This window comes from Plecotus auritus (assembly GCF_963455305.1).
Source record: "Plecotus auritus genome assembly, chromosome: 7".
NCBI classification, from domain to species: domain Eukaryota; kingdom Metazoa; phylum Chordata; class Mammalia; order Chiroptera; family Vespertilionidae; genus Plecotus; species Plecotus auritus.
This window is the reverse complement of record NC_137774.1, coordinates 69159551-69185012: the sequence shown is the minus strand read 5'-3', so window position 1 is coordinate 69185012 and position 25462 is coordinate 69159551. Positions and strand designations below refer to the sequence as shown.

At 45.3% G+C, this 25462-nt stretch overlaps 1 protein-coding gene across 3 annotated transcripts in view; it reads left to right on the top strand.

The window, feature by feature from the left end:
* Nucleotides 1-25462, top strand: part of AXIN1 (axin 1) — a 94068-nt gene that overhangs the window by 4049 nt on the left and 64557 nt on the right. For all 3 annotated transcript variants that reach the window (XM_080681630.1, XM_080681628.1, XM_080681629.1), the window contains exon 2: nucleotides 822-1777. In XM_080681630.1, coding sequence (XP_080537756.1) covers nucleotides 903-1777 — 875 coding nt within the window. In that variant the 5' untranslated portion in view covers nucleotides 822-902. The remainder of the gene's footprint in view (nucleotides 1-821; nucleotides 1778-25462) is intronic.

Below are 25462 nucleotides of genomic sequence, written 5' to 3'. Positions count from 1 at the left end.
GTTAGAGGAACAACTCATTGTATGTTTGCATATGTGAGGCATACTAAGTATGAAGTGATGGGGTGGGCAGAATGCACAGTGGCTGAGGGCCTAGAGCAGGGGTGGGCAAACTTTTTGACTCGAGGGCCACAATGGGTTCTTAAACTGGACCGGAGGGCCGGAACAAAAGCATGGATGGAGTGTTTGTGTGAAATAATATAAATTCAAAGTAAAGGAGCGGAGGGGAGAGCAAGAGAACCGGATAGAACAGCCGGATCCGGCCCGTGGGCCGTAGTTTGCCCAAGGCTGGCCTAGAGAATGTCGGGTGCAGACACGACTGCCCACCTAATGGTGTGTGATGTGCCGTCCTTTCTGTATCTGAGTCTCACAGTGACCCATGGAGCAGGTAGGGTATCATCTTTAGTTCACTTGTGAGGGATCAGCTTTCACCCAAGTTTGTACAGCTAGGAGGACTAGAAGCACTTTTTTTCCCCCAGTCCGCCTGCCTTCCTGAAGCTTGCAGAGAACTGGCCACTCAGCTCTGTAGCTGAGATGGGAGGTCCCCAGGCTGCTGGTCTCTGTGATGTTTTCACAGACGACACTTGAAGGGTGTGGTGCTCTCTATTTCTTAGCACAGAGGCATTCTTGTTGTTGTAAACGTTTCCAGAAATTGTTTTAATAAGCAAAACCTTATGATGAAAGGTTGCAAATTTAAATGGAATTTCTGGCTTTGAGTTTGAGTGGGAGGGCATCATTGCAAGTCTTGTCTTGAGAAAACCTCTATGGTCATGTTTCCATGGACCCACCTTTCCTAATCCTTGTCCTCTTAATGGTTTCAACAGGACAGATTGATTCACTTTGGAGCTATAAGTACTGATGTATTAGGGTGCAGCGCTCATTGTTCATTGACGCAGAATCTCAAAATGAATATTCAAGAGCAGGGTTTCCCCTTGGACCTCGCAAGTTTCACCGAAGATGCCCCCAGACCTCCAGTGCCTGGTGAGGAGGGTGAACTGGTGTCCACAGACCCCAGGCCCGTCAGTCACAGCTTCTGTTCCGGGAAAGGTGTTGGTATTAAAGGCGAGACTTCAACAGCCACTCCAAGGCGCTCAGATCTGGACCTGGGGTATGAGCCTGAGGGCAGTGCTTCACCCACCCCACCGTACTTGAAGTGGGCCGAGTCATTGCACTCCTTACTAGACGATCAAGATGGGATAAACCTGTTTAGGACTTTCCTGAAACAGGAGGACTGTGCTGACCTGCTGGACTTCTGGTTTGCCTGCAGCGGCTTCAGGAAACTGGAGCCCTGTGACTCGAATGAGGAGAAGAGACTGAAGCTGGCCAAAGCTATTTACCGAAAGTACATCCTTGATAACAATGGCATCGTATCCAGGCAAACTAAGCCAGCCACCAAGAGTTTCATAAAGGACTGCATTATGAAGCAGCTGATTGATCCTGCCATGTTTGACCAGGCCCAGACTGAAATCCAATCTACCATGGAGGAGAATACTTACCCCTCATTCCTCAAGTCTGATATTTATTTGGAATACACGAGGACAGGTTCAGAGAGCCCAAAGCTCTGTAGTGACCAGAGCTCTGGGTCAGGGACAGGGAAGGGCATATCTGGATATCTGCCCACTTTGAATGAAGACGAGGAATGGAAATGTGACCAAGATATTGATGAAGATGATGGCAGAGACCCTGCTCCCGCCGGCAGGGTGACACAGAAGCTGCTCCAGGAAACAGCTGCCCCTCGGGCCTCCTCAAGTAGACGGTACAGCGAAGGCAGAGAATTCAGGTGAGTCAAACACAAGCTCACCTCCCAGAGCTGGAGAACTGGCAAGGAAAGGTGCTGGTAAGGAATGGTCTTGTCTTTCAACCCCAAGTGGGTATACTCCTGTTGCCATGGGTAAGTTGTGGTTTTAGTTCTTAGTCATGATATCTTCACATTTGTCATTAGATGTTTTTAATATTTTTATGTTGAGGATACTTTAATTGAGAACAGACTAGCCTTGGCCTGTGTTGCTCAGTGGTTAGAGTGTTGACCCCCTCACCAAAGGGTCACAGATTCGATTCCTGGTCAAGGGCATGTGCATGCCTAGTTGCAGGTTCGATCCCCAGCCCCAGTCAGGGTGCATATGGGAGGCAACCAATCGATGTGTCTCTATCACATTGATGTTTCTCTCTCTGTCTCCCCCAATTCTTCTAAAAATCAATGGAAAAAAATATCCTCAGGTGAGAATTAACAACAACAGCAAAATAACAGACTAAAATATGATGGAAAAAGAAGGACAGACTAAATATATGGCTTTGTAAGTCATTCGGAACATTAGAATTCTTAGAAGTCGTGACATTTACACCTTGTTAGCAGTAAAATTTGTATCCTCTTGCATAGAAGGTGGATTTACCTGGTAGAGGTAATCCTTCTGGCTTAATAAAGGGAGATGTGGACATTTAGATGCATCAATACTTAGAGAATTCTGGATCATTGTATTTTATAATGGTCTAATACAGTGGTCGGCAAACTGCGGCTCTGTTGACTAATGAGTTTGCCGACCACTGGTCTCTAAGATTCTTCCTAGAGGTTGGGAAATGGTGGTGAGGAGGCTGCCAAGCAGCAGGTTGTCTGAGCACTTTGGGAACTTTTGTGGCTGTGGTTGCATTTCTAGAATTGGACTTTTTACCCTTGCCAACAAAATGTATTTGTGTGTGTGTGTGTGTGTGTGTGTGTGTGGTCAGTGCCCAGCAGCCTGGGGGCATTCTTTGCATGTAGGCACATATGCAACTTTGGAGGTATGAAGTGGTGCTATCAAGAAGTTGTTACAACTTAGAAAATTTGTTTCTTCATTCTCTTCTTGGTAATCCCTTTTGTGGTTACTGGAAGTATATTTGGCCATAGTTGGAGCCTGTTACTGATGTTAGCAAATATTAGCAGGGCTCTTTTGTTTTCCACTCATTTCCCTATAGCTGGTCTAGAGACTACTGCAGGTGAAACTTTGAAAGCCTGGAATTCGTGTGACCCTGCTGATTTCATCAAGAGTCTGAAAATACATCCCCAGGTGCTGGGATTCTGTCATGGAGTTTTTAAAAACTTGGATCATTTACTCAGACTTACTGTGACAGAGAAATTGATACTTGCTAATAAACACAGGATCAAACATTTTTGAGGTTTAACCATCCTTCAAGTGATATGATTCAGGATATGCTCTTTTGTTGTTGTTGTTGCTCCTTACCCGAGGATATTTTTCCATTGATTTTTAGGGAGAGTAGAAGAGAGAGGGAAAGAGAGAGAGCAACATTGATGTGAGAGAAATACATCGATTGGTTGCCTCCTGCATGAGCCCTGACCAGGGCCCAGGCCGGGGAGGAGCCTACAACCAAGGAATGTGCCCTTGACTAGAATCGAACCCAAGGACCCCTTGGTCCACAGGCTGATGCTCTATCCACTGAGCCAAACTGGCTAGGGCAGGATGTACTCTCTGAGATGATTTTTGTGTGCCTTTTTGCTCACTCTCTTTAGTTAAACGCTATTGATTTAGCAAGGTTTTTATTTTGTATTTATTTCTTTATTTGGAATTTTTAAAAAAATATATATTTTATTGATTTTTTACAGAGAGGAAGGGAGAGGGATAGAGAGTTAGAAACGTCAATCAGCTGCCTCCTGCACACCCCCTACTGGGGATGTGCCCGCAACCAAGGTACATGCACTTGACCGGAATCGAACCTGGGACCCTACAGTCCACAGGCCGATGCTCTATCCACTGAGCCAAACCAGTTAGGGCTATTTGGAATTTTTATAGGAGTTTATTTGAGCCAAAACTGATGACATATGCCAGGGAACAAAGCTTTTTAGCAAGCTTTTTAGACTAGAGCAGTGGTCGGCAAACTCATTAGTCAACAGAGTGGCAAACCGTGGCTCACGAGCTGCGAGCTGCAGTTTGCCGACCACTGGACTAGAGTATGTTATAAAATTATCCTGATAAGGCTAATAACTGACAAAGTTTTAAAAACTTCACCTAAAAGATTTCATATTTGATTAGAACAGTTTTAAGATGGGGTTAAATTTGAGGCTTGGGATTCAGGAAAAAAAAAATGGAGCTTAATTCTGATTTCTAACAAAATATTCCTGAGGGCTACTCCTCCAACCAGCCCCAGTCTGCACACTTTTCAGTTCTTAAATAGCAACTTTTCTTTTTCTTTGGTTCTATTTGTTATAACGAGCCCTTGCTATCAAATTAATAGAATGTGTTGGCTTTGCCTGTCTGATAGCATCCTATCTAATAAAGAGGGAATATGCTAATTGACCCTCATGCTGTTGCAAAAGATGGAGGCACTCACAGCCAACAAGGAATGAATATGTCAATTCACTGCCCCGCCTTTAAAGATGGTAGCGCCCATAGCCAATAAGGAGGGAATATGCTAATTGACTGCCCTGCCCTCAAAGATGGCGGCGCCCAGTCCCCTCAGCCCTGCCAGGGCAGCAGGTCCATGGCAAGTCCCCAGGTGGGCCTGGCCACTCCATGCGCCTGCCTCCGGAGTCCCTCAGCCCCCCAGCCGCCCAGGGCCGGCCCGAGGTGCAGGCAAGCCTCGGATGGTGGCTGCCCAGCTGCCCAGGGCCGCCCGAGGCTCAGGTAACCAGGGCCAGCCAAGGCTTGCGTTGCCGGCAGTGGCAGCAGCTGTGTGATGGGGGCGTCGCCTTCCCCTGATCGCCGGGTCACCTCCCACCCCTGAGGGCTCCTGGACTGTGAGAGGGGGCAGGCTGGACTGAGGGATCCCCCCTTCATGCACTGGGCCTCTAATTCAGCTATAAGGACTGTGGCACACTTTGTTTTTAACACGCCTGTCCTGGAGCTGCTGGTGGTAGAGGGAGCCTGGAGTTCAGGAGTCCTGTCTACAATGGATTATTTTCCCATTTGAAGTTGCTTATGGTGCTTTTGTTGGTGGAGAATCTCCGATGTTGGGTCATCATTTATGAGCACTGACAGGATAGAGTTCAGCATATCTCACTTGTTCTGTGGGATGTGCAGTTAGGGTGCACTAGTTGGAAGTCACAGAAAATCCAGTCCACTCTGACTTAAACAGTGAAGGGGATTGGCTGACTCAGATAAATGAAAAATCCAGAGGCAAGGCCAACTTCAGGTATGGTTTGATCTGTATTCCAGCCATTTTTCTTTTTAGGACTTCATGTTTTTCAGAGTAGTTTTAAGTTACCAGCAAAATTGAGACAAAGGTACAAAAGCTTTCCATATACCCTTAGCCCCACACATGCACAGCTTCTCCCATTGTCAACAACTCCCACCAGAGGTATATTAATTGCACTAATGAACCTATATGGACACATCATAATCATCCACAGTCCATAGTGTTCATAGAGTTCACTCTTGGTGGTGTACATTCTATGGATTTAGACAAATGTATAATGACATGTACCTACCATTATGATATCATATAGAGTATATTCACTGCCCTAAAAATCCTCTGTGCTCCACCTATTTTCCTCCCTCCTAACTCCTGGCAGCCACTGATCTTTTTTTTTTTTTTTTTAATATATTTTACTGATATTTTTACAGAGAGGAAGGGAGAGGGATAGAGAGCTAGAAACATCGATGAGAGAGAAACATCGATCAGCTGCCTCCTGCACACCTCCCACCGGGGACGTGCCCGCAACCAAGGCACGTGCCCTTGACCAGAATCGAACCTGGGACCTCTCAGTCCGCAGGCTGACGCTCTATCCACTGAGCCAAACCGGCTTTGGCAGCCACTGATCTTTTTATTGTCTCTATAGTTTTGCCTCTTCCAGAATGTTATATAGTTAGAATCATATAATGTATAGCTTTTTCAAACTGGCTTTTTTCACTTAGTAATGTGCATTTTAGTTTTCTCCATGTTTTTTCATGACTTAGTAGCTCATTTCTTTTTAGTGCTGAATAATAGTATTCCATTGTCTGAGTGTACCACAGCTTATTTATCCATTCACCTACTGAAGGACATTTTTAAAAAATATATATATTTTATTGATTTTTTACAGAGAGGAAGGGAGAGGGAGAGAGAGTTAGAAACATCAATGACAGAGAAACATCAATCAGCTGCCTCATGCACACCCCCTACTGGGGATGTGCCTGCAACCAAGGTACATGCCCTTGACCGGAATCAAACCTGGGACCCTTGAGTCCCCAGGCTGATGCTCTATCCACTGAGCCAAACTGGTCAGGGCTGAAGGACATTTTGGTTGCTTCCAAGTTTTGACAATTATGAATCATGCTGCTATAAACATTCTTGTGAAGGTTTTTGTGTGGACATAAGTTTTTACCTCCTTTGGGTACATACCCAAAAGGAGCGCAATTGCTGGATTGCATGGTGGAACGGGTTTAGTTTTATAAGACACTGTCCCATTTCTTTATGTTTATTTTATTTTATTTTTTTAGTTAGTATTCATTTTATTTATTTATCCTTACCTGAGAATATTTTTTCCATTGGTTTTTATAGAGAGTGGAAGAGAGAGGGAAAGACAGAGAGAAATATCAATGTGAGAGAAACACATCAATTGTTGCCTCCTACACAAGCCCCAACCAGGGCCCGGGCCGGGGAGGAGCCTGCACCCGGGGTACTTGCCCTTGCCCGAATCGAACCCAGGACCCTTTGGTCCCCAGGCCAACACTCTATCCATTGAGCCAAACCAGCTAGGGCTTTCTTTCTTTTCTTTTTTAAATATATTTTTATTGATTTTAGAGAAAAAGGGGAGGGGAAGAGAGATAGAAACATCAATGATGAGAGAGAATCATTGATCAGCTGCCTCCTGCAGGCCCCACACTGAGGATCGAGCCCACAACCTAGGCATATGCCTTGACCTGGAATTGAACTGTGACCTCCTGGTTCATAGGTCAATGTTCAACCACTGAGCCATGCCAGCTAGGCTTTCTTTTTTTAATCCTCACCTGAGGACACACTTATAGTAAAGGGGAGAGAGAGAGAGAATCATTGATGTGAGAAAGATCTATCTGTTGGCCTAGCTGGTTTGGCTCAGTGGATAGAGCGTCGGCCTGTGGACTGAAGGGTCCCAGGTTTGATTCCAGACAAAGGCACATGCCCAAGTTGTGAGCTTGATCCCCAGTAGGGGGTGTGCAGGAGGCAGCCAATCAATGATTCTCATCATTGATGTTTCTATCTTTCTCCCTCTCCCTTCCTCTTGAAATCAATTAAAAATATATATCTATTGGTTGCTTTCTGTATGATCAAACCTGAAACCCAGGTATGTGCCCTGACTGGAATCAAACTGGCAAACCGGCAACCTTTCAGTTCATAGTACAATGCTCAACCAACTGAGCCACTTCACCTGGGCTCTGCCCAGTTTCTTTCTTCCTTTTTTTTTTTTTTTTAAATATATATATATATTTTTTTTATTGATTTTTTTTTTTTTTTTTTTTTTTACAGAGAGGAAGGGAGAGGGATAGAGAGTTAGAAACATTGATCAGCTGCCTCCTGCACGCTCCCTACTGGGGATGTGCCTGCAACCAAGATACATGCCCTTGACCAGAATCAAACCTGGGATCCTTCAGCCCATAGGCTGATGCTTTATCCACTGAGCCAAACTAGTTAGGGCCCGGTTTCTTTTCTTTTTAATATTTTTTAAAATTTATTTTTAGACAGGGATGAAGAGATAGAAACATCAATGAGAGAGAACCATCATCGATTGGCTGCCTCCTGCACGTCCCCTCTGGTGATTGAGCCTGCAACCCGGGCATGTCTGACCGGGAATCAAACCGGTGATCTCTTGGTTCATGGGTTGATGCTCAACCATTGAGCCACACCAGCTGGGGTTTCTTAATACTTTTTTGCCTCTGCCTTTCTGTGGCCACTTTCAATAGCCTGCTTTCAGGTTGGCTACTTTGTGTTGGAGGTGGCTGCCCAATGGGCTCCCTTTTATAATAATAAAAGGGTAGTAATATGCTAATTAGACCGGACGTCCAACTGGACGTCCTTCCAGACAAAGCCACTGTGGCGGCAGGCAAGGCCCTTGCAGGAATTTCATTCATTGGGCCTCTAGTGTTTTATAAACACACTAGTGTCCCGGTGCACAAAATTCATGCACGTTAAAAGGGAATTAATTAGAGGAGATCTTTTAATATTGCTATTTGCCCTTTCTCTATAATAGCAGTGTCAGAGATGAAAGAAAAATTAGTAAAATGTATATGAAAATCTCCCTCCTGTCAGAGTCTGGGGCACACCTCGGGACCTAGAGTCAAGTCCCCGCCCACCACCCACATGCGCTTCAAAAACACAGGAGACCCAGACCCGGCCAGCCCCACCCCCATTGGGTGAGACACAGACCCAGCTGACCCCACCCCTGTCAAGCCCTGCCAGGTCGGGGGCATGGCCTGAGGTACCCCCTCAAGCCCTGCCAGGCGAGGGGCCATGGCCCGAGGTCCCCTGTCAAGCCCTGCCAGGCGAGGGGTGCGGCCTGAGGCCCCTGTCAAGCCCTGTGGGGTGGGGGGTGCGGCCTGAGGTCCCTTGCCCCAGCTAGGTGCCATGCAGCCTCAGGTCCCTGCTCTTTGGTCATGACGTTACAGCATCCCGGCTAATTTGCATATTCCTCTATTATATAGATTATATAGATAGATGCTTCCCAAAGTCATTGAAGGATGTCCTGTAGTTTGCTCTGAGTGACTAGGGATGCTGTGTGCTGCTGTGTCCTGCCCAGCATAATCATACAAAGGCCTGATACTGTGCTGCTGAGCTTACACAACCAAGTAGGGCCACCCTGGAAATTAAGTGGGGTACCCCATCCAGATAGCATGCCTCTCCTCAACAGGGGAGAGTGGTCTTCCAAAGGAAGATGGGTTTTATGGGGAAGAGGGAAAGGTAGTGTGTGCTGAATAGGCAACTTGTGAGGGCCCACTACAAAGAAGAGGAGGAACAGTCTTGTTGGTAGGAAATGCATTTCCCATTGATGGCAGGCGCCTCTCTAAGTGTTGATTCTGTATGGAGGAGTGTGTCATGTCCAGATGGCCATCTCTAGGATAGGACGACTTCGAGGGACTCCTGAATCTAGAATTTACCGATGGGCTGCTCCAATTGTACTGGCTGGTGGTGGTCTGTCTCCCTGTACCAGACATATGTGCTTTCCAGTCCCTGATAGGAGGCCAAGCGTGGTTCCTCATTTGGCTTTACGTATGCACCCGTGGTGGTTTCTTATATAGCAGACTTAAGAAAGGTTAAATGAGTCTTTTACTTAGTTAGGTCTCTGTCAAAATTGAGAAAACAGTGATGTTCCTGACCTTTTTCTGCCTTTATCTTACTCACCTGGGATCATTTGAGCCTATGGGCTAAGCCTGGAATCACAAATTCACTCCTTGTTTTCCTGTTCTATGTGCAGAAGATTTTGGCAGTTGTTATTGCCCATTATCAGTGGAACTTTTAACCTAATTTTGGTTGGTTCATGCCCACCATTTTAATTGGTGTGATTGGCAAAGGGTCCTCTGGTGATGCAGGCGTTTTAGCTAGATATTCACTTACTTGTCATTAAGGCCCAGGGTCTGTAAGATATTGGCTCGCAGGCTCAGGGTTTACTCCTTGTCAAAGCTTGGCCTGGCCTGCCAGGTTCCCCTTTTAGGGTTTGATCATGGGAGGGCTGGTCTTGGTCAGGCTTGAAACCAGGCCATCTTCCTCAGCTTCAACCACCCACACTTAGTGGTTGCCACTGGTTTTGATGTCTAACATTAGCGAATGCTTTCCATTTCTAATTTTTTTTTAAAATATATTTTATTGATTTTTTACAGAGAGGAAAGGAGAGGGATAGAGAGTTAGAAACATCGATGAGAGAGAAACATCGATCAGCTGCCTCCTGCACACCCCCTACTGGGGATGTGCCCGCAACCCAGGCACATGCCCTTGACTGGAATCGAACCTGGGACCCTTGAGTCCGCAGGCCGACGCTCCATCCACTGAGCCAAACCGGCCAGGGCTCCATTTCTAATTTTTATTTATTGATTGATTTTAGGGAGAGAGGAAGGAAGAAGGAGAGAAAGGTTAAATGAGTCTTTTACTTAGTTAGGTCTCTGTCAATTGATTTGTTATTCCACTTATTTACGCATTTATTGGTTGATTCCTCTGTGTGCCCTGACTGGGGATTGAATCTGTATTCCTAGGGTATCAGGACGATGCTCTAACCAACTGAGCTATCTGGCCAGGGCACTTTGCATTTCTACTTACTGCCCTTACCTTCCTCATTGGCTGAGAAGTTTCCTAAGGACAGCGTCTTAGTGGATATGTTCTTGCATCTTCCTGGTGAGTCAGTCCTGTGAGGCATTCCTGGTCAGGGCTGGTTATCATGGCTGTGGCCAGAGAGTGGGCTACGGATACTGTTCACAGCAGAAGCAACTTGGCGACTTATGGGTCCTTTAAAGGGTGCGTAACCAGCTCTTGTTCTCCAGGGTTACCTCAGAGTTTGACCTGTTTGTTGGTTTATTGACTGTATTTCTGGTAATGCCTTAAAGGGTTCAGAGAAGAAATGTAAAAAGAGGAAGCACCCAAAAGGTATACAATATAATATGAAAGGCAGAAAAGTAAGATTGATTTGGGTTTCTGATTGGAGTTAGAGTGGAGTGTGGGGTAGAATTTGGGCAGTGGCTCTGCAGAAGGGTCCTAGCTGCACAGGGGCTCCACATCAACAGGGTAGAGTGTGTCTGCTGTGCTTGAGGTATAGTTGGCCACAGGCTATGGGTGTCTCAGGACACACTTGTCTTGTTCATAGTGAGCCTGTTAAATTTGCGCTCTAGCACGTTATCTTCACTGTTGAATTTTTAGGCCATTTATGATGGAAAGTAGCTCATTTAATTCTAGCTCTCCCTATAACCCTTTCCTCTCCCCCCCCCCCTTTTTTTTCCTACTGCTGTGCTTGTAATTACTCTAAGCGGGGCCACAAAACTTAGGGAGAATGTATGGTCCTGCTGCTATTCCCTTGTCACCTTCCAGATGTGTGATTTGTCTAACTGGATGAATTATTTTAACTGAACAGATGATCCCAAAGTAGATGACTGGAGATGTTTTCAGACAAGGCTTAATATGCTGTTGCAGAGTTCTCCAGACGAGTTTAGGAATCTTACCTTGCTTGCTGAATGGGAGGAACATTAGGCTTGGTGGTTTAACTTAACGACCCCTCACTTGACTTTTCCAGTTGGCAGTGTCTTGTAGGGTCAGCATTCTGGTTGTGTACTTTAAGGGAAGTTGCTAAACCTCTCTGTACTTATCTGTAAAGTGGGGAAGTTGAAGTAAGAACCTGCCAAATGAGGTTGCCATGGAGGTTCCATAAGATAATACCTGAAGGGTGCTTGGACCAGCTGCTGCCTGCACACAGCAGGTGCTTATTAAATTTCAGCTCTTGCTGTGGTTCTTTTTCTTCATCATCATTATCATCTGAATGTAGTGGTCTGCTAGATGTTGTGAAATTAGCATCTAGGTTGGTTTCAAAAATAGGGTAGAGGCCCAGCCTGTGTGGTTCAGTGGTTGAGCATCGACCTTTGAAACAGGAGATCACGGTTCAATACCTGGTCAGGGCACATTCCCAGGTTGCGGGCTTGATCCCCAGTAGGAGGCGTGCAGGAGGCAGGTGATCAATGATTCTCTCTCATCATTGATGTTTTTATCTCTCTCTTCCTCTCCCTTTCTCTCTGAAATAAATAAAAATATATTTAAAAAATAGGGTAGAGAATAACACATTCAGATTTTAGGAATCATATTTCCTTAAAATGAGATATGTTAATTCCCCGCCCCAAACCTGTTCCTCTTGTAATCATTCTTCCTTCCAGAAGTGACACCAACATCTAACAAGTCTACCCAAATCACCTGATTCCTGCTTTACTGACCCTCACATTCAGTATAAGAGCACGTCCAGGTTACCCCTCCAATGTGTGTTGAATTCCTCTGCTTCTCACTGTGCATTCTAGCTCCCATCTCCTGGACCTACCACCTTTTGGCTGGGTCTCGGCCTTGATCTCTTCTCCCCACAACACCAAAAGGATCTTTTAAAAATGCAGGTCTGGCCCTAACCGGTTTGGCTCAGTGGATAGGCATCACCTTGCGGACTGAAAGGTCCCAGGTTTGATTCCGGTCAAGGGCATGTACCTTGGTTGCAGGCACATCCCCAGTAGGAGGTGTGCAGGAGGCAGCTGATCGATGTTTCTCTCTCATCGATGTTTCTAACTCTCTATCCCTCTCCCTTCCTCTCTGTAAAAATCAGTAAAATATATTTTAAAATAAAATAAAATAAAAATGCAGGTCTGGCCCAGGCCAGTGTTGCTTAGTTGGTTGAACATTGTCCCATGAACTGAGAGGTCAACGGTTTGAGACCTGGTGGAAGCACATGCCCGGGTTGTGGGCTTGATCCCCAGTAGCGGGCTTGCAGGAGGTGGTTGATTGATGTTTTTCACATTGATGTCTCTCCCTCCCCCCAGAAAAAAATGATAAAAATATTTAGAAAATAAATAAATAAAATAAATGCAAGTCTGATCACACCGTCCCTTTGTTCAGCCCTGTTGGGACTTCCCACCGCACCTGGAGTCAACCTCAAGCTCCCCGTGCTACAAATATGCTCACGGTGGATTCTGTCACAGCAGCACCAACATGCTGTGTGCATTTTATTTTTTTAAAAATATATTTTTATTGATTTCAGAGAGGAAGGGAGGAGGGAGAGAGACAGAAACATCAATGATGAGAGAATCATCGATCGCTGCCTCCTGCACACCCCCCACTGGGGATGGAGCCCATAGCCTGGGCATGCTGTGTGCATTTTATATACCTGTAAGTGGAGTAGGACTGGCCATTATAATTTTTTTTAAGCGAAGTTTTTAAACTAGTTACAGGAGAGTCTAAAAATATTTTTTTCTTTGCTTTAGTCATATAAAACTCTATGATCTTTGACAGGTTTCAACAAAGTCCAGGAAAGTATCTGTGGTTAACCATCAGACTGAAAAATTCTGGAATAGAGGGGGCCCCTTTGCCTGGGCCTTTGTATTATTGGGTTTATGAAAGGGAAGTGCTTACAGAGAGCAGACAAGCAAATGTTGACTGAGGCCCTTTGCATGGACCATGCTGCCCCTGGCTATTTCAGGAGAGTGTAGGGTTGGTGAATTTGGTACACTGTATTTGGTACAGTGTGCAGGCATGTGGGCATTGCTTGTGTGGTTCTTGGAACTGCCTGGTGACCAGCCCATTGTCATTTTTATATGCCAGTCAGAGTCACAGAGATTTTTAAAAATATGTTTTGATTTTAGAGATAGTAAGGGAGAGGGAGAGAGCTAGAAACATCGATCAGCTGCCTGCTGCATGCCCCCTACTGGGAATTGAGCCTGCAACCCAGGCATGTGCCCTGACCAGGAATCGAACCAGTGACCTCTTGGTGCATGGAACAATGTTCAACCACTGAGCCACACCAACTGGGCAGCATCATAGAGATTTGGTTTTAATTCATACACACAGGCTCCATTAATCTTTTCTGGAATCCTGAGTTATTTTTATTTTATTTTTTTTTAAATAAATCTTTATTCAGATTATTACAATTATTTCTCCTTTTTCCCCCCATAGCTCCCCTCCACCCAGTTCCCACCCCACCTTCTGCCCTTACCTCCCCCCCACTGTCCTCATCCAAAGGTGTATGATTTTTGTCCATTCTCTTCATGAACCCCCCATACCCCTTTCCCCCTGAGAATTATCAGTCCACTCCCTTTCTATGCCCCTGATTCTATTATATTCACCAGATTATTCTGTTCCTCAGGTTTTTAATTCACTTGATTTTTAGGTTCGCTTGTTGATAGATATGTATTTGTTGTTCATAATTTTTCTCTTTACTTTTTTCTTCTTCCTCTTCTTTAAGAATACCTTTCAGCATTTCATATAATACTGGTTTGGTGGTGATGAACTCCTTCAGCTTTTTCTTATCTGTGAAGCACTTTATCTGCCCTTCAATTCTGAATGATAGCTTTGCTGGGTAGAGTAATCTTGGTTGTAGGTTCTTGCTATTCATCACATTGAAAATTTCTTGCCACTCCCGTCTGGCCTGCATAGTTTCTGTTGAGAAGTCAGCTGACAGTCGTATGGGTGCTCCCTTGTAGGTAATTAACTGTTTTTCTCTTGCTGCTTTTAATATTCTCTCTTTGTCTTTTGCTCTTGGCATTTTAATTATGATATGCCTTGGTGTGGTCCTCTTTGGATTCCTTTTGTTTGGGGTTCTGTGCGATTCCTGGACTTGTAAGTCTATTTCTTTCACCAGGTGGGGGAAGTTTTCGGTCATTATTTCTTCCAATAGGTTTTCAGTATCTTGCTCTCTCTCTTCTTCTGGCACCCCCATAATTCTGATGTTGGTACGCTTGAAGTTGTCCCAGAGTCTTCTTACATTATCTTCAACTTTTTGGATTTTTTTTTTTTTGCTTTTTGCTTTTTCGGTTGAGTGTTTAATGCTTCTTTGTATTTCAATTCTTTGACTTGATTCTTGTGTTCCTCTATTCTGTTTCTGGGTCTCTGTATAATATTTTTTATTTCAGTCAGTGTATGTTTAATTTCTAGTTGGTCCTTTTTCATATCTTCGAGGGTCTCATTATATTTATCGGCCTTTTCTAGGATATTCTTAAAAAGTCTTATAACGATGGTTTTGAATTCTATATCCAGTCGTTTGTTTTCCTCCATTTCTTTCGTTTGTGATCTGATTCTTTGACCCCGCATTTTCACTGATTCCCTGAGTTGGTAAGGTAGATATTTGTGCTAGGTTTCCAATATGGCCCAGTGGGTCTGCTTCCCCAGTTAACCTGAGGTGGACACTCTTGGTGCACCCCTTTGTGGACTGTGTGTACAGCCTTGTTTTAATTAAGTCTTTATTGTTGTTGGTATCACTGGGAAGAATTGACCTCCGGGTCAGTTGGCTGTAAGGATCAGCTGTGTCTATGCTGGGAGAAGCCCGGTGCTGGAGACAGCCCTGTAGGATTAGACTTGCCAAACTGCAATAGCCTCTGTGCTCAGCTTGGATGGGGTGGAGCCTCAGTCTTGGCTTCCTGTCAACCCCGCCCCTGCGCGCACGTGCGCTTTCAGTCCTCCGCCTTCCCCAGCTCGAGTCTCCGCCTGAGAGTCCAGACTCCCCCCACAAGAGCGTGGGTCCCCAGGGGCTCGCCTGGAACCGGGGTTCACTGCAGTCAGAACTGGGGCACAGTGCCGTCAGGAGCCTCTGACTCCCCTCCACCAGGGAAAGCCCGCGGCAACCTCCGCAGCCCTTGTGCGCACCGGCGCGGGCGCGCTTTCAGTCCTCCGCCTTCCCCGGCTCACGATTCTCCGCCCGAGAGTCCAGACTCCCCCCACAAGAGCGTGGGTCCCCAGGGGCTCGCCTGGAACTGGGGTTCACTGCAGTCAGAACTGGGGCTCAGTGCAGTCAGAATCCTCTGACTCCCCTCCACTAGGGAAAGCCTGTGGCAACCCCTGCAGCCTTGGTGCGCACCAGCGCGTACGCGCGTGCGCACTTTCAGTCCTCCGCCTTCCCCGGCTCCCGAGTCTCCGCCCGAGAGTCCAGACTCCCCCCACAAGAGCGTGGGTCCCCAGGGGCTCGCCTGGAACTGGGGTTCAGTGCAGTCAGAACTGGGGTTCAGTGCGGTCGGAGGCTTCCTTCCCCCTTCCGCCAGAGAAAGTCAGCCAGGCTCTCAGCCGCCCTTCCTCTCTGCGCGCACAAAGCCCCTTTGCCGTACCTCCAATTCTCTGTGAGCTTTTCTCCTTCCTTCTAGTTGTAGAATTTTCACTCAGCCTGCTTTCCTGTGGTTCTGGATGGTGTCCGTTCTGTCTTTTAGTTGTAGTTTTGAAATTGTTGTGCTAGGCAGCAGTTTAGGTGTTTACCTATGCCGCCATCTTGGTTTCCTGGAATCCTGAGTTTATTTATACCATGCAGTTTACCCTGCAGTTATTAGAAATGTGGGATTTGGCTGAGTAGTGGTGCGTAGGAAAAGAAGGCTGTCTAATAATTCTTCCTTCAATCCATGATCAGCATGAGGCTACATACCTGTGTGTAGAAGAAACAAGTGTTGCTTTATTTTTCCCCTTTTTCACATTTCAGTACAAATGCATGGTTTTGTGAGACATTTAGGGTCCTCTCAGAGCCCATTAATTCCAAAAAGTGTTTGATCTGAGGTAAAAACTCAGTAAATCTCTATATTCCCTTTCTGGGACCAAGTCTGGCCTTCACACTGTTTTATCATCTTCAAAGAGGCCACACAGGCCGAGTTTAAGGGCCTCTGTGCATGAAGAGGTTCAACCTCTCCCCTCCTCATTCCCTCCTCATTCCCGTTGCTGTGTGGATTACAGCCTGGGCCACCAGCCTTCTCTGAACTGTTGAAACTTCTTGTAGCAGCTGGACTCAACTCTTTTGTTTGGGCCAAACTCCTCCAGTTTTACTGGACAGAGGTGAGCTATGGCTGGTGAGCACCATCCTTAGCCCCCCAGCAGGAAGGGGCTCCTCTGCCCATTTTTGGGCCTTCTATTCACCCATTTTTGTGTGCTTATAATGTTATTTTAAAAAATCATTATTATTTTTTATATTGCCCCTCTTGTCTTCAGTCTCTAGGGCCAGTGTCCTCTTGAACAGACATTTAAAAATAATCATAAAGGCCCTAGCTGGTTTGGCTCAATGGATAGAGTTTCATTTGGCCCACAGACTGAATGGTCCTGGGTTTGATTCTGGTCAAGGGCATGTACCTTGGTTGCAGGCTTCATTCCCAGTCCCGAAGGGGTATGTGTGGGAGTCAACCAATTGATGTGTCTCACATCAGTATTTTTCTCTCTCTCTCTCTGTCCCCTGCCCTTCCATTCTCTCTAAAAATCAATGGTAAAAATATCTTCAGGTTAGGATTAACAACAATAAAAAATAATAAAAATAATCATAAAGAATGTTGCTTGGGCCCTGGCCAGTGTGGCTCAGTTGTTTGGGTGTCATCTTATGCACTGAAAGGTTGCAGGTTTGATTCCCTGTCAGACCACATGCCCAGGTTGGGGCTCAATCCCGGGTAGGGGGCATGTAGGAGGCAGCCAATTGATGTTACACTCTCACATTGATATTTCAGTTTTCTACCTTCTTCTCTGTCTACACACACACACACACACACACACACACACACACACACACACGCATGTAGGAGGCAGCCAATTGATGTTACACTCTCACATTGATATTTCACTTTTCTACCTTCTTCTCTGTTTACACACACACACACACACACACACACACGTCCCTAGGCCTATTTTTTAAAAAAAGAATGCTGCTTACAACCTTGTTTGTAATAGAATGTCCCATAGCAGGGTTACTTGCACAGGGCTTTTTTTCTGTACAGTTGGAGAACATAGGCTTTTTATTGTCTTTTTTTGTTTGTTTTTACATTTTACAAAATTCTATAAAATATATTTCTTTATAATTATAAAGTATATTATTAAAATATATACAAAAGTATATCACAAGAAGATCTGAGTATGCAGCTTTTCAAAAACATTTTTTTCTTTAAAAAGGATGCATGTGGCTCAATGAATGGAACGTCAACTTGCGGACTAAAAGGTCCTGGGTTCGATTTCGGTCAGGGGCACATGCCTGGGTTGCGGGCTCGATTCCCAGTAGGGGGCGTGCAGGAGGCAGCCGATCAGTGATTCTCATCATTGATGTTTTTATCTCTCACTCTCTCTCTTCCTCTCTGAAATCAATTAAAAAAAATATATATATATATATCTTCTGCAACCTGGGTATATGCCCTTGGCTGGAATCGAACCTAGGACCCTTCAGTCCGCAGGCTGATGCTCTATCCACTGAGCAAAACTGGCTAGGGCTAAAAAAATATTTAAAAAAAATTTAACAAAAAAAGCATGCATGTGAATGTTTCCTTTTAATATTCTCTTCGGTTTCCTTAATGTTTGCACTACTATACCAATATTTTAGATTAATTTTACTTTATTTTTTAAAATGGAAACAAGGAAAAATTCAAATAATGCTAAAAGGCTGATAACTAGCAGTTCTATATCACCCCTGGCCTTTCCAAGATCATCATATCCAACTGTGTCTTACCCTAGTGCAGTGGTCGGCAAACTCATTAGTCAACAGAGCCAAATATCAACAGTACAACGATTGAAATTTCTTTTGAGAGCCAAATTTTTTAAACTTAAACTTCTTCTAAAGCCACTTCTTCAAAATAGACTCGCCCAGGCCGTGGTATTTTGTGGAAGAGCCACACTCCAGAGGCCAAAGAGCCACATGTGGCTCGCGAGTCGCAGTTTGCCGACCACTGCCCTAGTGTATTAATCTGCTCAGGCTGCCACAACAAAATACTAGACTTAGGGGCTTAAACAGCAGACATTTATTTCTCATAGTTCCCGAGGCTGGAAGTCCCAGATCAAGGTGCCATTAATGTAGGTTTTATTCCAAGGCCCTTTCTCATGGCTGCAGATGGGTGCCACCTTGCTGTGCTCACATGGTCTTTTGTCAGTGTGTGTAGGTGGAAAGAGAGAGCAGCTTCCGGATATTTCTTCTGATAGGGACACTAATTCTGTCAGATTAGGACCCCTCTCTTAAGACCCCATTTAACCTTCATGACTTCTTAGAGGCCCCTCTTCCAAACATAGTCACACTGTGGTTAGAACATCAACATATGGATTTCGAGGGGGCACAAACTTGCAGTGCATCACACCCACCCTTCTGAATAATGTGCTGGTTTTTTAGAGAGAGTGGAAAGGATGGAGGTGGGGAGGGGGAGAGAGAGACAGACAGACAGATGTGTGCCCCTGACTGGAAATTGAACCTGCAATCCTTCCATGACAGGGTGATGCTCTAACCACTGACCCACACTGGTCAGGGCAGTAATGTGCTATTTTTAGTCAATATTGGTGTTCTCCCTTCTCTACCTCTTGTTTTAATTATAGTTGATTCTTAAACAACACAGGTTTGAACTGTGTGGATCCACTTACACATGGATTTTTTTCAATAACTATAAATGTGTTTATCTTCCTTACTAGAGGCCCGGTGCATGAAATTTGTGCACAGGGGTGTGTGTGTGTCCCTCAGCCCAGCCTGCACCCTCTCCAATTTGGGACCCCTCGAGGAATGTTCAACTGCCCGTTCAGGCCCGATCCCCCCAACGGGCAGTCGGACATCCCTCTGACAATCCAGGACTTTTGGCTCCCAAACGCTCCGCCTGCCTGCCTGCCTACCTGATTGCTCCTAACTGCTTCTGCCTGCCAGCCTGATCACCCCCTAACCACTCTCCTGCCAGCCTGATGGCCCCTAACTGCCCTACCCTGCTGGCCCGGTCACCCCTAACTGCCCTCCCCTGCTGGCCCGGTCACCCCTAACTGCCCTCTTCTGCCGGCCTGGTCGCCCCTAACTGTCCTCCCCTGCAGGCCTGGTCACCCCCAACTGCCCTCCCCTTCCGGCCTTGCTCACCCCTAACTGACCTCCCTTGCCAGCCTGGTTGCCCCTAACTGCCCTCCCCTGCCGGCTTGGTTGCCTCCAACTGCCCTCCCTTGCAGGCCTGGTCGCCCCCAACTGCCCTCCCCTGCCAGCCTGCTCACCCCTAACTGACCTCCCTTGCCAGCCTGGTTGCCCCTAACTGCCCTCCCCTGCCGGCTTCGTTGCCTCCAACTGCCCTCCCCTGCCGGCTTCGTTGCCTCCAACTGCCCTCCCCTGCAGGCCTGGTCGCCCCCAACTGCCCTCCCCTGCAGGCCTGGTCCCCCTCAACTGCCCTCCCCTGCAGGCCTGGTCCCCCCCCAACTGCCCTCCCCTGCAGGCCTGGGTCCCCCCCCCCCACAATTGCCCTCCCCTGCTGGCCATCTTGTGGTGGCCATCTTGTGTCCACATGGGGGCGTCCATCTTTGACCACATGGGGGCGGCCATCTTGTGTGTTGGAGTGATGGTTAATTTGCATATTACCTCTTTATTATATAGGATGATTTTCTTAATAACATTTTCTTGTCTCTAGCTTATTTTATTGTAAAAATATATGTAGTACATGTAACTTACAAAATATGTTAAACAACTCTTTACATTTCCAGTAAGGAGGTCAAGAGTAGGCTTTTAGTAGTTACATTTTTGAGGAGTCACAAGTTATATGCACAGTTCAACTGTGTGGGGGTATTGGTATCTCTAACTCCCATGTTGTTCAAGGCTCAATTGTAATAATATATTCTAGATTTGGTTTAAATCCATATTTGGTGTGTTCATTACTTAGCAAGTTAGGCCAAGCATTTTTTTTTTAAACATTTTATTGATTTTTTACAGAGAGGAAGGGAGAGGGAGAGAGAGTTAGAAACATCGATGAGAGAGAAACATCAATCAGCTGCCTCCTGCACACCCCCTACTGGGGATGGGCCCGCAACCATAGGGCAAGCATTTTCTTTCTTGTACCTTTTTGGGGTATTTATTTATTTATTTTTTTAGTTATAATTGCTGCAGTTTTTCATTTGATTAGATATTTGACTTTCTGACATAAATCTTTCTTTGTGTTGCATCAGTTTAAAAAGTTCTGTGATTATAATTATCTTAACGACAATGCTATATACCTGAAACTAATATAAAAAAATTAATGTGAAAAAAAAATCCTGGGAATATACTTCTCCACATTATGAGATTTGTCATATAAACTCCCCTGCCCCAACCAAAGACAACCTATATAATAAAAGCCTAATATGTTAATTGTCCCCTCTACCAGGAGTTCAACCGCTCGCTATGATGTGCGCTGACCACCAGGGGGCAGCACGGAACATGGTGGGTGTCCACGACAAGGTGCTGGCAGCTGGCGGCAGTGGAGGTGCTGCCGGCCCCAATGGGCCCTGACAAGAGTGGGATCGCCCTGGCCGGCTTGGCTCAGTGGATAGAGCATCGGCTTACTGACTGAAGGGTCACGATTTTGATTCCGGTCGGGGGCATATGCCTGGGTTGCTGGCTCGATCCCCAGTAGAGGTTGTGCAGTAGGCAGCTGATCAGTGATTCTCTGTCATCATTGATGTTTCTATCTCTCTCTCCCTCTCCCTTCCTCTCTGAAATCAATAAAAGTATATTTAAAAAAAAAAAAAAAAGAGTGGGATCGCAGTGGGATAGTGGAGCAGGTGAGCGGGCAGCGCCAGGCCAAGGCGGGTGCAAGCGGGGGCCCGATTGCCCTGCCAATCGCCCACGGCGGGGGTTGGGCGCCCCCCCCCCCACCCGCCTCGATCAGTCGCCCAGCAGGCGGGATGGTGGAGCAGCTGAGGGGGTGGTCAAGGCGGGGTGCCAGGCAGGGCTGCAAGGCTGGGGGCATGAGCTGGCACCCGATCTCCGCAGGCCACCCCGAGGGACCCCACCCATGCATGAATTTGTGCACTGGGTCTCTAGCGTGTTATAAAATCTTCCCTGTTACCATTCCATGTGAGAGAGTTTTTCTTGTGTGCTGTGTAGCTACTGTGTCTTTCTGATGCCAAAAGTACTTGAAGGAGAAATTGGTTTGGTTTAGAATTCTAGATTGGGTGGCATTTCCCTCAGAAATTTAAAGAATTTACATCATTACCTTCCGCCTTCTGGAGTTGTACTGGAGAGGCCTGACTCCATCCTGCTTACATCCTGTGGATGTGACTTTCTTTTCTTTCTTTTTTTTTTTTTTAGTATTTTATTTATTTATTTTCTTTTATATATATTTTTATTAAGGTATTATATGTGTACATATCTTACCATTGCCCCACCCCCACCCCACTCCCATACATGCCCTCACCCCCCAATGTTTTGCATCCGTTGGTTACTCTTATATGCATGCATATAAGTCCTTCGGTTGATCTCTTATTTCCCTCACCTCTCCCTAACCTTCCCGCTGTAATTTGACAGTCTGTTTGATGCTTTACTGCCTCTGTATCTATCTCTTTGTTCATCAGTTTATAATGTTTTTTATTATCCACAAATGAGATCTTGTGGTATTTTTCTTTCATTGACTGGCTTATTTCACTTAGCATAATGTTCTCTAATTCCATCCAGGTGCCTACAAATGGTAATAATTCCTTCTTTTTTATGGCAGCATAGTATTCCATTGTGTAGATGTACCATAGTGGATGTGACTTTCTTTTCTCTCTGAGCGAGTATTGGATATTTCTTTATCAGCAGTGCTATTTTACACTATTTTGACTTGCTTGGGCTTTTTCTTTTTTAATTTTTAAATTACAGTTGACATACAGTATTCTGTTAGTTTCAGGTGTACATTCAGTGATTTGACATTATATAACTTACTAAGTGATAACTCCATCCATCACCATATAGTTATTACAATATTATTGACTATATTCCCTATGCTGTATTTCACATCCCCATGATTATTCTGTAACTACCAATTTGTACTTCTTAATCCCTTCCCTTTTTCACTTACCTCCCCAACCCCCCTCCCATCTGGCAACCATTGAAATGTTCTCTGTATCTATGAATCTGTTTCTGTTCTGCATGTTTGTTTATTTTGTTTTTTAGATTCCACATGTAAGTGAAATCATATGCATTTGTCTTCCTCTGTCTGACTTATTTCACTTAGCACAATAGCCTCTAGGTCCATCCGTATTGTTGCAGAAGGCAAGATTTCATTATTTTTTATGGCTAAGTCATATTCTATTATATATATATATATATATATATATATATATATATATATATATGCACCACTCTTCTTTTTAAAAAAAAATATGTATTTTTATTGATTTTTAGAGAGAGGAAGGGAGAGGGATAGAGTTAGAAACATCGATGAGAGAGAGGAACATCATTGATTGGCTGTCTCCTGTATGCCCCTTATTGGGGATTGAGCCTGCAATCTGGGCATCTGACTGGGAATTGAACCAACGACCTCTTGGTTCCTGAGTCGACCCTCAGCTGCTGAACCACACCTACTGGGCTTCTTTTTATTTTTTTTTTTATTTTTATTTTTTCCCAGAAAATCTATTTTTTTAATTTTTTAAAATAAATCTTTATTCAGATTATTACAATTGTTTCTCCTTTTTCCCCCCATAGCTCCCCTCCACCCGGTTCCCACCCCACCTTCTGCCCTTACCTCCCCCCCACTGTCCTCATCCATAGGTGTATGATTTTTGTCCAGTCTCTTCATGAACCCCCTATACCCCTTTCCCCCTGAGAATTATCAGTCCACTCCCTTTCTATGCCCCTGATTCTGTTATATTCACCAGATTATTCTGTTCCTCAGGTTTTTAATTCACTTGATTTTTAGATTCACTTGATAGATATGTATTTGTTGTTCATAATTTTTATCTTTACTTTTTTCTTCTTCCTCTTCTTTAAGAATACCTTTCAGCATTTCATATAATACTGGTTTGGTGGTGATGAACTCCTTTAGCTTTTTCTTATCTGTGAAGCTCTTTATCTGCCCTTCAATTCTGAATGATAGCTTTGCTGGGTATAGTAATCTTGGTTGTAGGTTCTTGCTATTCATCACATTGAAAATTTCTTGCCACTCCCGTCTGGCCTGCATAGTTTCTGTTGAGAAATCAGCTGACAGTCGTATGGGTGCTCCCTTGTAGGTAATTAACTGTTTTTCTCTTGCTGCTTTTAATATTCTCTCTTTGTCTTTTGCCCTTGGCATTTTAATTATGATGTGTCTTGGTGTGGTCCTCTTTGGATTCCTTTTTTTTGGGGTTCTGTGCGCTTCCTGGACTTGTAAGTCTATTTCTTTCACCAGGTGGGGGAAGTTTTCGGTCATTATTTCTTCATATAGGTTTTCAGTATCTTGCTCTCTCTCTTCTTCTGGCACCCCCATAATTCTGATGTTGGTATGCTTGAAGTTGTCCCAGAGTCTTCTTACACTATCTTCAACATTTTGGATTTTTTTTTTTGCTTTTTGCTTTTTCGGTTGAGTGTTTTTTGCTTCTTTGTATTTCAGTTTTTTGACTTGATTCTTGTGTTCCTCTAGTCTGTTTTTGGGTCTCTGTATTTCAGTCAGTGTATGTTTAATTTCTAGTTGGTCCTTTTTCATATCTTCGAGGGTCTCGTTATATTTATCGGCCTTTTCTAGGATATTCTTGAAAAGCCTTATAACCGTGGTTTTGAATTCTATATCCAGTCGTTTGTTTTCCTCCATTTCTTTCATTTGTGATCTGTTTCTTTGACGCCACATTTTCACTGCTTCCCTGAGTTGGTAGGGTGGATTTGTGTGCTAGGTTTCCTATATGGCCCAGTGGGTCGGCCTCCCCAGTTTACCTGAGGTGGATACTCTTCGTGCACCCCTTTGTGGACTGTGTGTACAGCCTTGTTGTAGTTAAGTCTTGATTGTTGTTGGTATCACTGGGAGGAATTGACCTCCAGGCCAGTTGGCTGTAAGGATCAGCTGTGTCTATGCTGGGAGAAGTTCAGTGCTGGAGACAGCCTTATAGGATTAGACTTGCCAAATTGCAATAGCCTCTGTGCTCAGCTTGCATGTGGTGGAGTCTCTGGGTGGAGCAGACAGTCTTGGCTTCCCGTCAGCCTTGCCCTTGCGTGCACATGCGCGCCTTCAGACCTCTGCCTTCCCTGGCTCCCGAGTCTCCGCCTGAGAGTCCAGATTCCCCCCACAAGAACGTGGGTCCCCAGGGGCTCGCCTGGAACTGGGGTTCAGTGCAGTCAGAACTGGGGCTCAGTGCAGTCAGGAGCTTCTGACTCCCTTCCACTAGGGAAAGCCTGTGGCAACCTCCGCAGCCTTTGTGCGCACTGGCACCCGTGCGCTTCAGACCTCTGCCTTCCCCGGCTCCCGAGTCTCCGCCCGAGAGTCCAGATTCCCCTCGTAAGAGCGTGGGTCCCCAGGGGTTCGCCTGGAACTGGGGTTCAGCGCAGTCAGAACTGGGGTTCAGTGTGGTCGGGGGCTTCCTTCCCCCTTCCGCCAGAGAAAGTCAGCCAGGCTCTCAGCCGCCCTTCCCTCTGCGCGCACAAAGCCCCTTTGCCGTACCTCCAATTCTCTGTGAGCTTTTCTCTTTCCTTCTAGTTGTAGAATTTTCACTCAGCCAGCTTTCCTGTGGTTCTGGATGGTGTCCGTTCTGTCTTTTAGTTGTAGTTTTGAAATTGTTGTGCGAGGCAGCAGTTTAGGTGTTTTGCCTATGCCGCCATCTTGGTTTCTCCTCTTTTTATTTTTTTATTTCAGAGAGAGGAAGGGAGAAGGAGAGAGGGAAAGAAACATAAATGATGAGAATCATTGATTGGCTGCCTCCTGGATGTCCCTTACTGGATATCAAGCCCACAACCCGGTCATGTGCCCTGACTGGAAATTGAACCGTGATCTCTTGGTTCATAGGTGGACACTAAATTCCAGAAGTGGAATTGTTGGGTCCTTTGTTGTTTCTTGTTATATAGTCTTTGTTTTAAAGTCTATTTTGTCTGGTATGAGTATTGCTATCCCAGCTTTTATTTGTTTGTTTATTTGTTTCCATTTTCATGAAATATCTTTTTCCATATCTTTACTTTCAGTCTGTTTGTGGGTTTTTTTAAAATATATTTTATTGATTTTTT